Source organism: Tamandua tetradactyla, chromosome 24 (genome assembly GCF_023851605.1).
Source record: "Tamandua tetradactyla isolate mTamTet1 chromosome 24, mTamTet1.pri, whole genome shotgun sequence".
Classification (NCBI taxonomy): Eukaryota; Metazoa; Chordata; class Mammalia; order Pilosa; family Myrmecophagidae; genus Tamandua; species Tamandua tetradactyla.
In genome coordinates, this window is record NC_135350.1 from 41,027,405 (window position 1) to 41,041,775 (window position 14,371).

The window sequence follows — 14,371 nt, forward strand, 5'->3', positions numbered from 1 at the left end:
CAGGCCAAATAGGAGAGTTGAATGGGGATCTGGCGGGAATCACCACCTGTGCATCCTTCAAGTCCTTAAGAGTGGCACTAATCTCTGCAATCCCTCCAGGAATCCAGCATTGATTTTGATTTATTGTTTTAATAGGTAGCAGCACTTCTAGTGGTTTCCACTTGGCCTTCCTTACCATAATAGCCCTCACTTCATGAGTCAGGGAACCAATGTGGAGATTCTCCTATTGCTCAGTATGTCTATTCTAACTATGCATTCTGAAACTGGGGAAATAACTACAAAATGGGTCTGGAGACCCACCAGATCCACTGCGAGAAGGACCTAAGGTAAAACTCCATCAATCACCCATCCTCCATAAGCCTCTACTCTGACTGGTAGACCAGAGTGACATTTTGGCTCCCCTGGAATTAAAGTCACTTCTGAGAAAATGTCTAAGAATCTCAGAAATATCTGAGCATGTCCTTTTCCCTAATACACAGTTGCCCTGATTAAAGGCTGTAGGTCTCTTTGGGGAAGACTGGGAGAAAGATTAAAAGTACAAATTTTTGGCAGTGTAACAGGATCCTTCATCAAGGGGACCTGGCCTTCCCCTCATTTCCGGGACTCTGGGTCTGTAAACTGTCTGAAGTATGGGAATTGATTAAGGGTCATGATTATCTGATTTTGCAGTTTAAGTTAGATTTTTGTTTACTTGATCTAGAACGCTTCTACTCATACAGCTGAAGACAGAATTTAGTAGAGTGCCCATCTATTTTTACCTCTAGGAACCCCATAATATATTAGCCAACACCGTATCACACTGCGAAGTCAGAGTATTTTGACTGCTCCTTTGAGCCTGCTATTATGGTAGCCACACCCACCTTGTCTTTGGTGATTAAGTGCTGCTGTATGGTTCTGCCAACTCGGGATCACATCATCCCCATTGTTTTTGAGGATTCCAGCACAGTGACAGCAGTTTCCACAGTAATGTCTAGCCCTCAAAGAAGGTGATCACAGAACTCTTCAGGAGTGATGGAACTAGTCTCATAAATTCATTTATCAAATGTAAAAAGGTAAAAGTTTACCTTTTACAAACGTAAAAGTTGTGTTCCCTGGACATTCCTGGGGTAGGTGAGCAGATCTTCCATGAAAATCTACTCTAATGGGTTTGCTCACCTACATTATACCAGGGCAGTTCTGGCATTTCACCCTCAGGTAATATCTGCCATGTTTTGATCTATGTTTCAGCTGGTCACCCAAACAAACTGTTAACTCCCTTTCTAACTTCTTGAGCTACGACATTGAAACCACACTCTCTCCTTAGTAGGCCCATATCAATAAATTCACCCTGATTCAGATTTGTATTCCTTCTAGCATTGACCCACACCCTTAATATCCATTCCCAAACATATTCCCCTGATTTCAGTCTATAAACTCATGCAGTTTTATTTTGGAGTATAGCATACCTCCTCATGGATCACACTTTGTACTTAATTTTTCAGGGCCTGTTAGGACTTTAATCTAGTTATAGGACTGGAAAAAAAAGAGGCTATTGGGGGTAGGTCTTGAAAAAATTAAGTGTCTTTCAAGCCAGTTACTTCAGGACATTCCATTGCAGTTTCTGGTGAAACAGGATTAATCTCTCCAGACAGAAGAGTGAGGGCTGTTTAGTCAGGAAAGGTTGTTACAGGTTTATCAGGCCCAGAATGATTAATCTCCTTCAAGTGGAGATTAGATGGTGAACTCCTCTGGGCAGACTGGAGGTTGGGAAGCTGTTTCCCCAGGACAGGCTGGAGATTGGGTGGATTTTTTCTCAGGTCAGGCTGGAAGTGGGGTGGTGGTTTCCTCAGAGCAGACCATTTCAGGTTTTTCTAGCAAAGAGTTAGCAGAATCCAGGGTTTCATTGTTCCCACTACCATCATTATAAACCCATGTTCCCAACACCAAATTTCAGGATCCTATTCCTTCCCAAACAATGCCTTCACTTTAACAGCAGACACCCTGCAAGGCTGAGAATTTAGTTTCCATTATAAAACTGCTACTTGCACAATGAGACTCTGGGTCTGTTCCAGAGATCTCTAGATTGCATCCACAGTAAATACGATTTTCTTTCAGGGCACACACAGAAGCTTTAACATCTTTTACATGTTGCTTAAGTTGCAAATTTGAAGCCTTCATCTCAATCCTTTTAAAACTGAATCCAGCATATCTAGGAACAACAAGCCAACATCATCATAACTTTTAACTCTACAAAACTCTGTTAAGGCGTCAAAAACATGATCACTTAGAGCCTTGCCTCATATAAGCATACAATTAGCATAATCAAATGGTGACATTTTTCATATCTCTATTGCCAGCTCACACCATGGATGGCCAGTGCCATCTTGATTATTGGAAAAGAGTTATTAGTGCCTTTGAGTGTAAACAGAGTAGAAAACCAATTGCAAAACCCACTTTAAAATTCTGCTACTCAAGAATCACTCCTGTAAGCAAAGCTATATGAGTCAGTGTTCTCTAGGGAAATAGAACCAAGAGGTGGTATCTGTAAATATGTGATTTTATGAAAGGGTCTCATGCAACTATGGGGATGCATGATTCCCAAATTCCATAAGGCAGGCTGCGAGCTGGCAACTCCAATGAAGGTCTTCAATGAATTCCCTGGGAAAGGCTGGCTGGATGAAGTGGAATGAGAGAAACTCTCTTCTGACTTTTCCTTTAAAGCTTACACCTTATTAGATTAAAGATCATTCATGGCGTAAGATACTCTCCTTGGCTGGATGTAGATGTAATCAGCCATAGATGCAATTAAGGTGCTGATGATTTCAGTACCTGAAATATTCACAAATATAACAACAGATAGGCCAGTGCTTCTTTGACCAGAGAACTGGGTATCATCACTTTGCCAGATTAACACATGGACACACACATTAATTAAGACAGCATGCTATTGGCACAAGGACAGACCTAGAGAACAATGGAATCTAACTGAAATTTCAGAAATCAACCCTTATTTTTATGGCCAAATGATTTCTGATAGGGGCAAATACCATTCAACAGAAAAAGAATAGTCTCTTTTAGAAATGGTGCTAAGAAAACTGGATCTACATTTGGAAATTAAAAAAGGAGTTCCCCCTACTTTATATCTTATATGAAAATAAACTGAAAATGGGTCAAAGACCTAAATATAAGAGCCAAAATAATCAAACTTCTAGAAGAAAAACATCTGGAAATATCTTCAGGGCCTTGTATTAGGCTACAGTATCTTAGACTTCATACCTAAAGCACAAGCAATGAGAGAAAAAATATGAAACCACATCAAAATTAAAAACTTTTTTAACTCAGAGGACTTTATCATGGAAGTAAAATGACAACTAAACAATGAAAGAAAATATTTGGAAACCACATATCCAATAAAGTTTTAATATCCAGAATATATAAAGAAATCCTTCAAATTAACTAGAAAGAGACAAATAACTCAGTTTTAAAATAAGCAAAAAATCTTGAATAGATTTTTCTCCAAAAAAGATATAAAAATGACAGAAAGCACGTGAAATGATGTTCAACATCATTAGTCATCAGGGAAATGCAAATCGAAATCACAATGAGATACCATTTCACAGCCATTAGAATGGTTTCTATTAAAAAATGGAAAATAACAGATTTTGGAGAGTTTACAAAGTAATAGGAACACTCATTCATTGCACATGATAATATAAAGTAGTGCAGCTGCTGTGGAAGACAGTTTGACAATTCTTCAGAAAGCTAAGTATAGTATTACCACATGATGCAGCAATCCCACTAGTAGGTATATACCCAAAAGAAATGAAAACAGGGACTTGAACATATAATTGCACAAATACTGTATGATCTTACTGATTCGAAACAATTGGAATAAGCAAACTCTTAAGATTCAGAGTCTAGAATATAGATTATGAGGGGATGGGATAGTGATGGGATGGAGATAGGGAATGGAAAGTTATGGCTTGAAATGTACAGGGCTCCTGTTAGGAATGATGAGAAAGTTTTGGTAACAGATGGTGGTGATGTTAGCACAACATTGTGAATTCAATTAACACCACTGAAATATATATTTTATTGTGATTAAAAGGGATCAATGTTAGATTATATTTATGGTAATAGAATAAAAATTAAATAAAAAACATGTTAAGTACACTACATAAACAGTGAGCCCTAAGTTAAACCATGGAGTACAGTTGATAGTACAGGTATAAAAATGCACTGTCATCAGTTGTAACAAAAGTTCCACACAAATGCAAATTGTTATTATTACAGTGGTATATGGGAATTTTATGCTTGATTGTTCTGTAAACCTACAACTTCTCTAATAAAGGGGAAAAAAATCAAGCACAGAAATCTTCAATTGCTTCTATCTTCAATCTTCAAATAAGTGAACTTCGTTTAATGATACCCAAAAGATGCTCCAAAAGAGATATTTCAAATCTGAGCTTCCAAAGAATAAAGAGAGTCATGTGGCACTTTAGAGCAATGTTAATTTGAATGAAAACTTTTCAGGGCTTAATGGAGGATTCTACATAGTAGCATTTTTGATATTGAGAACAAATGAAATCTACATTGCTCAACTGAAATTTACCTAATTACAATAACTAAAAGCACACATATTTAGATCTCTTTCTTTCTGGGAAAGGGTTGTAGATATAATCTTTTATCTTTGCTGCTATAACTATTTTAATGGATGATCAGGGATTACCTCTGTCTTATTTACCTGAATTCAAGGATCTAACATAGTTTCTGGGCCAGTACATATGTTCAATAGATGCATGCTCCAGTATGAATGGCTTTAATGAAATACTTCAGAAAAGATTAATCTGGTTCATTCTGTGATTGAAAAAAATTGTTTTGCATTTTATCCTAAGCTCTATCAGTAATCTTTTTTTTTGAATATTTTTATTATAAACAACAAACAAACATACAAACATTCTTGGCATGCAAACATTCTTGACATGGTTACAAATCAATAGCTCACAATATCATCACATAATTGTGTATTCATCACCATGATCATGATAATTTTTTTTGAACACTTGCATCTCTCCAGCAAAAGAAAGAAAAAAGAAAAAAAAAACTCATACATGCCATAACCCCTACCATTACTGTATCAGTTAGGGTTCTCTAGAGAAACAGAATCAACAGGAAATATCCATAAAAATAAAATTTATAAAAGTGTCTCATGTAACCATGGAAATGTAGAGTCCAAAATCTGTAGAGCAGGCTGTGAAGCTAATGACTCCCATGGAGGGTCTGGACGAACGCCACAGGAGAGGCTCACCAGCCGAAGCAGGAATAGAGCCTGTCTCTTCTGAATCCTCCTTAAAAGGCTTCCAGTGATTAGATTAAGCATCACTCATTAAAGAAGACACCCCCCTTGGCTGATTACAAATGGAAACAGCTGTGGATGTAGATGTGAGCATGATTTAATTCTATGAAATGTCCTCATGATAACAGACAGGCCAGCACTTGCCCAACCAGACAAACAGGTACCACCACCTGGCCAAGTTGACATGTGAACCTGACCATGACAACTATCTGTCATTGACCACTAATATTTCAATCTACTCACCAACAAAACATGTTAATGTTTTAACATTTGTTCCCCCTATTATTTGTTTATTTTTTATCCATATTTTTTACTCATGCATCCATACCATAGATAAAAGACCAAAAGACACAGGTTTTCATAAATCACACAGTCACATTGCAAACAGCTTTATCATTATGCAATCATCTTCAAGAAACATGGCTACTGGAACACAGCTCTATGGTTTCATGTACTTCCCTCTAGCCACTCTAATACACCATAAACTAAAAAGGGGATATATATATAATGTGAAGAATAACCTCCAGGATAACCTCTCGACTCTGAAATCTCTCAGCCACTGACACTTTATTTTGTCTCATTTCACTCTTTCCTCCTTTCAGTCAAGAAGTTTTTCTCAATCCTTTGATGCTGAGTCCCAGCTCATTCTAGGATTTCTGTCCCATGTTGCCAGGGAGGTTTATACCCCTGGGAGTCATGTCCCCCATAGAGAGGGGGAGGGCAGTGAGATCACTTGCTGTGTCAGCTGAGAGAGAAAGAAGTCACAAAAGAGGTTCTCTGGGGGTGACCCTTAGGCCTAATTTTAAGTAGGCTTAGCCTATCCTTTGCAGGGATAAGTTTCACAGGGACAAACCCCAAAACTGAGGGATTGGCCTATTGATTTGATTGTCTTCACTGCTTGCAGGAACATCAGGCATTCTCCAAATGGGGAAGTTGAATTTCTCCTGCTTTCTCCCCATTCCCCCAAGGGGACTTTGCAAATACTTTATTCACTGTTCAGATCACTGTCTCCCAGTAATCTTACCTGGATCTATCTTTATCTATCTATCTCTCTATCTTTCTACTTACCTACCTACCTACCTACCTACCTACCTACCTACCTACCTACCTACCTACCTACCTACCTACCTACATCTTCTATCCATTCTATTTTTCTGAAATACAGCTTATTGATGATGGGTGAATAAGTAGAGTAACCATTAGAAGAATAGCATTCTCTACATCTCATTATCAATCTGTTTCTTCACTTGTCTCATGTTTTTGTTATTCTTTTTGACAGGGATTTGATAAACAAGTGGATGTGTCATATATTGCCAAACATTACAACATGAGCAAAAGCAAAGTTGACAACCAATTCTACAGTGTGGAAGTGGGAGACTCAACCTTCACCGTTCTCAAGCGCTACCAGAATCTAAAGCCTATTGGCTCTGGGGCTCAGGGAATAGTTTGGTAAGTGAATGTATCATGTATTTAACTTATATTTTAAAATAGAACACATTTTGTGCTAGTCACAGACACATAAATACATAAGCAAACAAACAGAAGCATGACTTGGGAAGGGAAAAACATATTCTACTGGAGAAAAAAATTAAAATTTGAACATTATCTCTTTTTCATTAACCCCATGTTAACAATATGTACAATTTTGCTTGTGACAAGTTTTTCTACTCACACACACACAAAATCCATTACATATGAACCGTAAGGAACCAAGAAAACTAGAATTTTCTAGCAGTTGCCAGTACATTTAGAAAATTTTGTTTGTATATTTTTAAGAAATGAGGGATAGGTCCTAAGGTAACCAACAAATAAAGCCTCCTGCATCTTAAAGAGGTAATAATGAGATCTCAGGTATCCCTGTGGATTTTGAAGTTCATCGTTCAAATAAAACTTTTTAGAATAAGTAGTATTTAAAAATATGTTTGCTGAATATTTCCAAAATGGTAAAATTCTGGGCTCCTTTGTAACCACTCTTTTATGAGCTTTGAGAGGCAAATAGAAATGATGACAAGTCCAAATCTGATTTTGCTATTATAAAACTCTTGCTGAAGTCATGAAATCAGGTTGATTGATAAGGATTTCTTTTAAATATTTCTTTTAACTTATAATGCAGCAACCAGAGGTGTTTAGTATGAACTTAGTATAATAATTTTCAATCTTTTTGATGCCCCACATGTATAAGTAAAAACTGGGGCATGTGCCCTACATATGTATATGCATTTTATACAGGTATAATTATTGATTTATAAAGGATACTTATCTATTTAACATATTCATTTGTTATATAAATTACTGGTACGTTAATAATTACGTACATTTTTAAAACACAAACACTTTAAAAGATGTATTATGTATTTAACTTATATTTTAAAATAGAACAGAATTTGTGCTAGTCACAAACACATAAATAGATAAGCAAACAAACAGAAGCATGACTTGGGAAGGGAAAATATATATTTTACTGGAGAAAAAATTAAAATTTGAACATTATCTCTTTTTTATTAACCCCATGTTAACAATATGTGCAATTTTGCTTGTGACAAGTTTTTCTACTCACACACACACAAAATCCATTACATATCAACTATAAGGAACCAAGAAATAAAGTTTAATGTAATATATATTTTGGTCCCTTTTTCACTTAAAATATTAACAATGTTATTTAGAGGAAGTAGTATGATGGTGCTCATTGTTTTTGAAATCTTGATTTTATACTTTGTAAAACAAGATTTAAATATCTCATTCATTTTATTTATTTATTTATTTTTTTTTTTAAAGAAAGACAGAGAAGGAAGGAAGGATAGAAGGAAGGATAGAAGGAAGGAAGAAAGGGAAACATCTTTAAACATTTTCTTATTTTTTTATTTATTATATTTTGTTTGTTTGTTTGTTTTTTTACATGGGCTGGGGCCGGGAATCGAACCGGGGTCCTCCGGCATGGCAGGCAAGCACTCTTGCCCGCTGAGCCACCGCGGCCCGCCCTCATTCATTTTATTTTGACAGCTGGTTTATATTTAATGTTGAAGCTTGGTTGATGCAAATGGCAAAAGTGCACTGTTGGTGCCCTCACTAGCTCATAATACTAGCTTTTAAATCTCATTTGCCAGATATACAAAAGCTTTTGTTAAAATTCAGTGAGCAAATTGTCATCTTTCTTAATGTCAATCAGTAATTCTTCAGCAATTTGAAAGGTGGAGCAAATTTTAATATTTTTAACAAATGGGGCCGAACATTTTATTCAAAGATATTTAAACAGACGAAAAGATAATTCAGGCTGATTTTTAAATGGTGCAGGTATGAGGTGTTTTTGTTGTTGCTAAAAATCGGATAATACATTGGTATTTTTTTCTGAAAAAAGTCTTATTTCTATAGACTATCTCTAAACATCCAGTTTCATATTTTCTCTTCTCTCAAATGCTGGGCAGGATTCAAATCACATCCAGCTGTCATCAAAGAAAATGTCAGAAAAGAAATGGGTGATTTATCTTTAACTTTCACAACTCTTTTAAGTACTCTTCTAGGACATAGTGTATCCTTTTGTGGCACAAAATAGTTTCATGGTTTGTATTTTAGTTTCCTAGGCTGCCTAAAGCAGATCCCATGAAATAGGTTGGCTTTAAACAGTGGGGATTTATTAGCTTTCAATTTGAGAGCATCAGAATGTCCTAACCTGATATGTCATCAAGGTGATGCGCTCTTCCTAAAGACCAGCTATCTGCCGGCTTCGGTTTCCTCCACCACGTGGCGAGGCCCATGGCAGTGTCTCCATTGTCTTCTGAGTTTTGTTGCTTTTAGCTTCTTGCTTCCTTGGCTTTCTCTGTATTCATTCTGTTTGTAAAGGATTAAATAATAGGATTAAGTCCCATTCTGAATGAGGTGGGTCACACTTTAACTGAAGTAGCCTTATCTAAAGGTTTTACTTACGATGGATTTGCATCACAAAAATGGATTAGATTTAAGAACGTATTTTTCTGGGGTACATACATATAGCTTCAAACAGTCACTGGTGATAGCCAGAAAAATGGCACTCCCAAAGACGTCCAGGCCCTAATCCCTGTAACCTACAAATGTGTTCTTTTACATGGCAAAAGGGACTTTGCAGGTGTGATTAAGGTTAGGACCTTAAAAAGGAGAGAGTAATCCTGGATTATCCAGGTGATCCCAATATAAATCATCTGAATGCTGAGGGGTGGAAGAGGAAGGCAGAAAAATGGGTCAAAGAAATGCTATGGAAGAAAAGGGAGAAGAGATTTGAGAGAGACTTGCCTTATAGTTGCTGGCTTTGAAGATGGAGAAAGGGTGCCTAAGTACTAAGGAATGGGGAGGCTTCTAGAGCCTGGGATCACCCCTCAGCTGACAGCCAGCAAGAAAACAAACTGCAGAATTCTGCCACCAACCCGAATGAGCAAGGAAAGGAATACAGCCTTCAGAAAGGAACACAGCCTGGTGACATCTAGATTTTAGCCTGGCGATAACTATGTCAGACTCTGACCTACAGAACAGATCTGACCTAGAATAAGAAAATAAATTTTCAATGTTTGGGCTGCAAGTCTGTAGTAATTTTGGCAGCAATGGAATGCTAATACTCATGGTATAGTAAAGGCTCTACTGTTAAGATAATTGCTGCAAATCTATTGCAGGTAGGCACGCTGCTTGTAGGAAGGAGTTCAGGGTGCCTCTGTCAACCTTCTCCAAACTGTGAGATGCCCATTTTCCTTTCAGGTCTCATCTCATAGCCTAGATAATATGTGACCAACTACCAGAGGAACGAAATATGTACGTGAAGAATCAGTACTGATTCATACATTAAATATTAGCAAAGTTGATTTCTTTCTTTTTTTTAGATGAAAATGTATATTTACTTTTCTGCACTCTACTTGATAACTTGTATACCACTTGGGTAATAGGAACCCCATTTAGGAAATTACTGCATTCATGAAGAGCTTTCAAAATAAGATAGGAAACAAACCAAACCAAGTTCTTGTGAAGGAGAAAAAATGGGGAGGAAGAGCGCAGAATGATTCCCGGCTGCCCTTCTTTCATGGAAAATTGTGGAATATTAACATGAGAAAATTTTCCTCAGTAAGAGTCTCAGTTCACACATTCAAAGATTCCTTTAGATAGTTTCATATTATTTAATAGAAAACTGCCACAGAGAATGAAATGGCCAGTGAAAGGACACTGGTAGTACTTTAATCACCCTAACATAGATCCAAAACTGGCCACATGTTGGTCAATAAATTAACAGATTGTCCCAGAAGCATTTGAAAATTCACCTCTAAGAATTTTGTAGTGTATTTTATAGAACTCTCTGAGCCTCTGTTTCCTTATATAAGGTGAAGATCATCCTTGGTTTTAGGTGTAGTAGAAACTGAAGATGGATTTCAATTTCAATTATGCTATTTTCTCATTCATCATTGATGGTAGATCCCAAATGTCATTATTGAGAACCATTAAATAAAAGCTAATGTGTAATCTTTTGGAGTAAATGAACATTATCTTTCTCTGTCTGAGAAAAAAAAGTTTATCTGTTGGAAGAGGAGGGAGCAGTGAGAATTATTCTGCTTCACCACTTGAGCTAAGGTGGAAAATTGTAATCTAGAAAATAATTTTTTTTAAATTTATTGTATGCTGTATGGCAGGGGTCACATTTCATTCTTTTTCCATTTGAATATTCCATTATTGCAGCACCATCTATTGAATTTTTGTTTGTTTGCTTTTTTGGGAAGTTCATGGGCCTGGAATCAAATCTGGGTCTCGCACATGGCAAGTGAGAATTTTATCACTGAACAACCCTCGCGCCCCCCTTACAAAATGTGTTTTAACAACGGTGGTCAGGAGCCAGCTGAACAAATCATTCTAGAACGTTGTCTAGTCATTAGAAGAGGGTCTTAGTGTCTTTTTCTACTACCAGCTCCAGAAAAAAAAAAGAACATAGGAAGAGAGGAGCAACAGCAGGGAGTTCATTGTCTTTTCTCTCTTCAGTTCTTCTGCTTCCTTGCCAAGCCAAGGAACATTACTTATTTTTTAATTTCTTTCTCCAAAGATGATAAAAACTGACAGCGAAGTGGTGGTAGAAGTTAGTAACTAAGTTTAGCAGAGAAGACTTGCCAAGGTTGGTCTGCTCATTAACGAAAAGGAGCTAATGGTATAATTTCAAGTGACTGGGAGTAAAATCTGGGAGAGATGCCAGTTCAGATTTTGCAAGATGATGTTTTACAGATATTTATATCTAAGAGGTAAGTTTAAGATTGAGAAAAGCAGAGATTTAGGATGGCTTATTATGAAAATCTGTGCCTAGAAAAGTATTTAGAGATGAGATTATGTACTTTTTATGTTAACTAAACTTCCTAAAATTCTAAATAAAGCTAGAGGATGGCATTTAACCAAAGATGAAATAACTGTAGCCATAAGATGCCCTGCAAGTAATCCAGTAGGTTGGTTAAATTGGATATTTACCCCATAGGTTATATATCACATATAATATTTATATTGTATGTGTATACATAATGAATATATGTAACAACTATGTGTAATAACTATGTGCATAATTACAATAGTTTATATATGTTTGTTCAGTTTTTTTTCAGAAAAATTTGCAAAATCATTTCTGGTGACTGTCTTTCAATCAGTAGTCTATAGAGGCAGGACCCTATACAGATAAATTATGTAAAATCTAAATTGCAAGGCATGTTTTGTAGAACTTTGAGTATTCATATATTCTTTTTTTTTTGTATGCTGTATGGCATACAAAAATAAAAAGGGTCACTTTTCATTATTTTTCCATGTGAGTATCCTGTTATTGCAGCACCATTTTGTTGAATTTTGTTTGTTTGTTTGTTTTGCTTGTTCGTTTGTTTTTTTGAGGGGAAGTGCACGGACTGGGAATGGAACCCAGGTTTCCTGCATGGCAGGTGAGAATTCTACCACTGAACTACCCTTGCACCCCCATTTACATACTTTTTTCCATAATCATACAGTCACATTGCAAAAGCTATATCATTATACAATCGTCTTTAAGAAACATGGCTACAGGAACACAACTCTACATTTTCAGGCAGTTCCCTCCAGCCTCTCTGTTATGCCTTAACTAAAAAGATGATATCTATTTAATGCGTAAGAATAACCTCCAGGATAACCTCTAGACTCTGTTTGGAATCTCTCAGCCATTGACACTTTATTTTGTCTCATTTTGCTCTTCCCCCTTTTAGTTGAGAAGGTTTTCTCAATCCCTTGATGCTGGGTCTCAGCTCATTCTAGAGTTTTTCTCAATTCCTTGATGCTGAGTCTCAGCTCATTCTAGGATTTCTGTCCCATGTTGCCAGGAAGGTCCACACCCCTGGGAGTCATGTTCCACATAGACAGGGGGAGAGTGGTGAGTTTGTTTGTTGTATTGGCTAGAGACAGAGGCCACATCTGAGCAACAAAAGAGGTTCTCTCAGGGGTGACTCTTAGGCCTAATTTTAAGTAGACTTAAATTTAGCCTATCCTTTGTGGGGTTAAGTTTCATATGAACAAACCCCAAGATTGGGGGCTCAGCCTATTGCTTTGGTTGTTCCCACTGCTTTTCAGAATATCAAGAATTCTCCACTTTGGGAAGTTGAATTTCCCACCTTTCTCATCCCCATTTACATATTTTTAATTGGAAAAGATTGTCACATAATCCTCCTTTGATAGTGGAAGCTGGTAGATACAGTGAACCCAGCCAGCAATGTCCGAGTAGCCTGGTGAAGCTAAGGGGGTTAGATGAGCTGAAGGGAAGTCTAGAATTCATGTGTTGTTTTTCTGGACTATATGTGTGATCTAAACCGAAGAAGGACAGGAGTAGAGAACATTCCATAAATGCCACTTTTGGTACATGACGCCAAGATGGTTACAGAATTTTATCTAGTGGATCTTTCATTGACCCACCATTGCTACTTCAGTCTTTTGCTGCATATGTATAAATGAATGTGTGTTTAAACCTTGTTTACTTCCAAACAAGATTTAAGGTGATGAAAGAAAGAATAGATCTGACTTAGTATATACCTAGCTTGTAAGGGATTTTGAGGGAATGACGGGTAACATATCCCTTTGATAGAGTCTCTTTAAGGGTTTTGAAAATGTTATCAGGTAGAATAGTCAAGACGTCTCCCAAGGGAGTCTAAGTTGTTGAATGGAAGACTCCCCCTATGCTTCAGACACTAGGAATGTGGAAAAGCAAAGTCTTTGTTTGTTTTTGCATTTGTGTTTTTAAATTGTATAATATGATATGTATCTTTCTTCCCCCCTTCCATGTAGTGTTAGTAGGTAGAGTTACTATGGTAGATTAGAGCTCTTGTAAAACGCAAACTAAACCAATCAACCCACCAAACAAAAAAATACCCCAAAACCAAACAAAAAAATCTACAACAAGAAGTCCAACTGCTCAAAAATATTACTAGTAATAATATCAAGTCACGTCACAAGAGCAATCACTCTCAGTGAAATCATCTTCAAATAAGATGTGCTCACTTTCATTAAAAAACAAACAAACTGTTGACTCACTGATGTTTTTAGCAACTTTTCTCTTGCTAACGATGAACTGGATCTGTTCCATCAACACTCTCATCACCCCTGAACTGCATACATTTACAAAATGGCTGGCAAAGGTTAGGGAACATCTGTAAACATATAGCACAAAAAAGATAGAATCACGACTGTGTTAGGGTGCATGATGGAAAGGTTCTCAATAAATATCTCCTGCTAATCCAGATTCAGAGAGAAAGTGATGAGGTAAAATCTCAGATTCTTACAGATTATTTTCACTTTGAAAATATTTCGATTTTATAAAATAAGATATGTAAATGAATAGTTACAGATATCATAAAGATGACTTTCATAATATCACCTTCAATCATGATAGTTCTAAGTACCCTTGTAAAATTAAATAATTAATTTCCCATTGTACTTTATCAATGATAATGTTTAACTTTTAGTCTCTCAGATTATGTATAAATTGGGGATAATATTAGTATCTCACAAGATTTGAGAGATTATAAAACAAATTAGATATAT

At 36.6% G+C, this 14,371-nt stretch overlaps 1 protein-coding gene across 6 annotated transcripts in view; it reads left to right on the forward strand.

Moving 5' to 3' along the window:
• Positions 1 to 14,371, forward strand: part of MAPK10 (mitogen-activated protein kinase 10) — a 371,854-nt gene that overhangs the window by 204,671 nt on the left and 152,812 nt on the right. For all 6 annotated transcript variants that reach the window (XM_077142936.1, XM_077142934.1, XM_077142935.1 and 3 more), the window contains exon 4: positions 6,615 to 6,784. In XM_077142936.1, the coding sequence (XP_076999051.1) occupies positions 6,615 to 6,784 (170 nt within the window). The remainder of the gene's footprint in view (positions 1 to 6,614; positions 6,785 to 14,371) is intronic.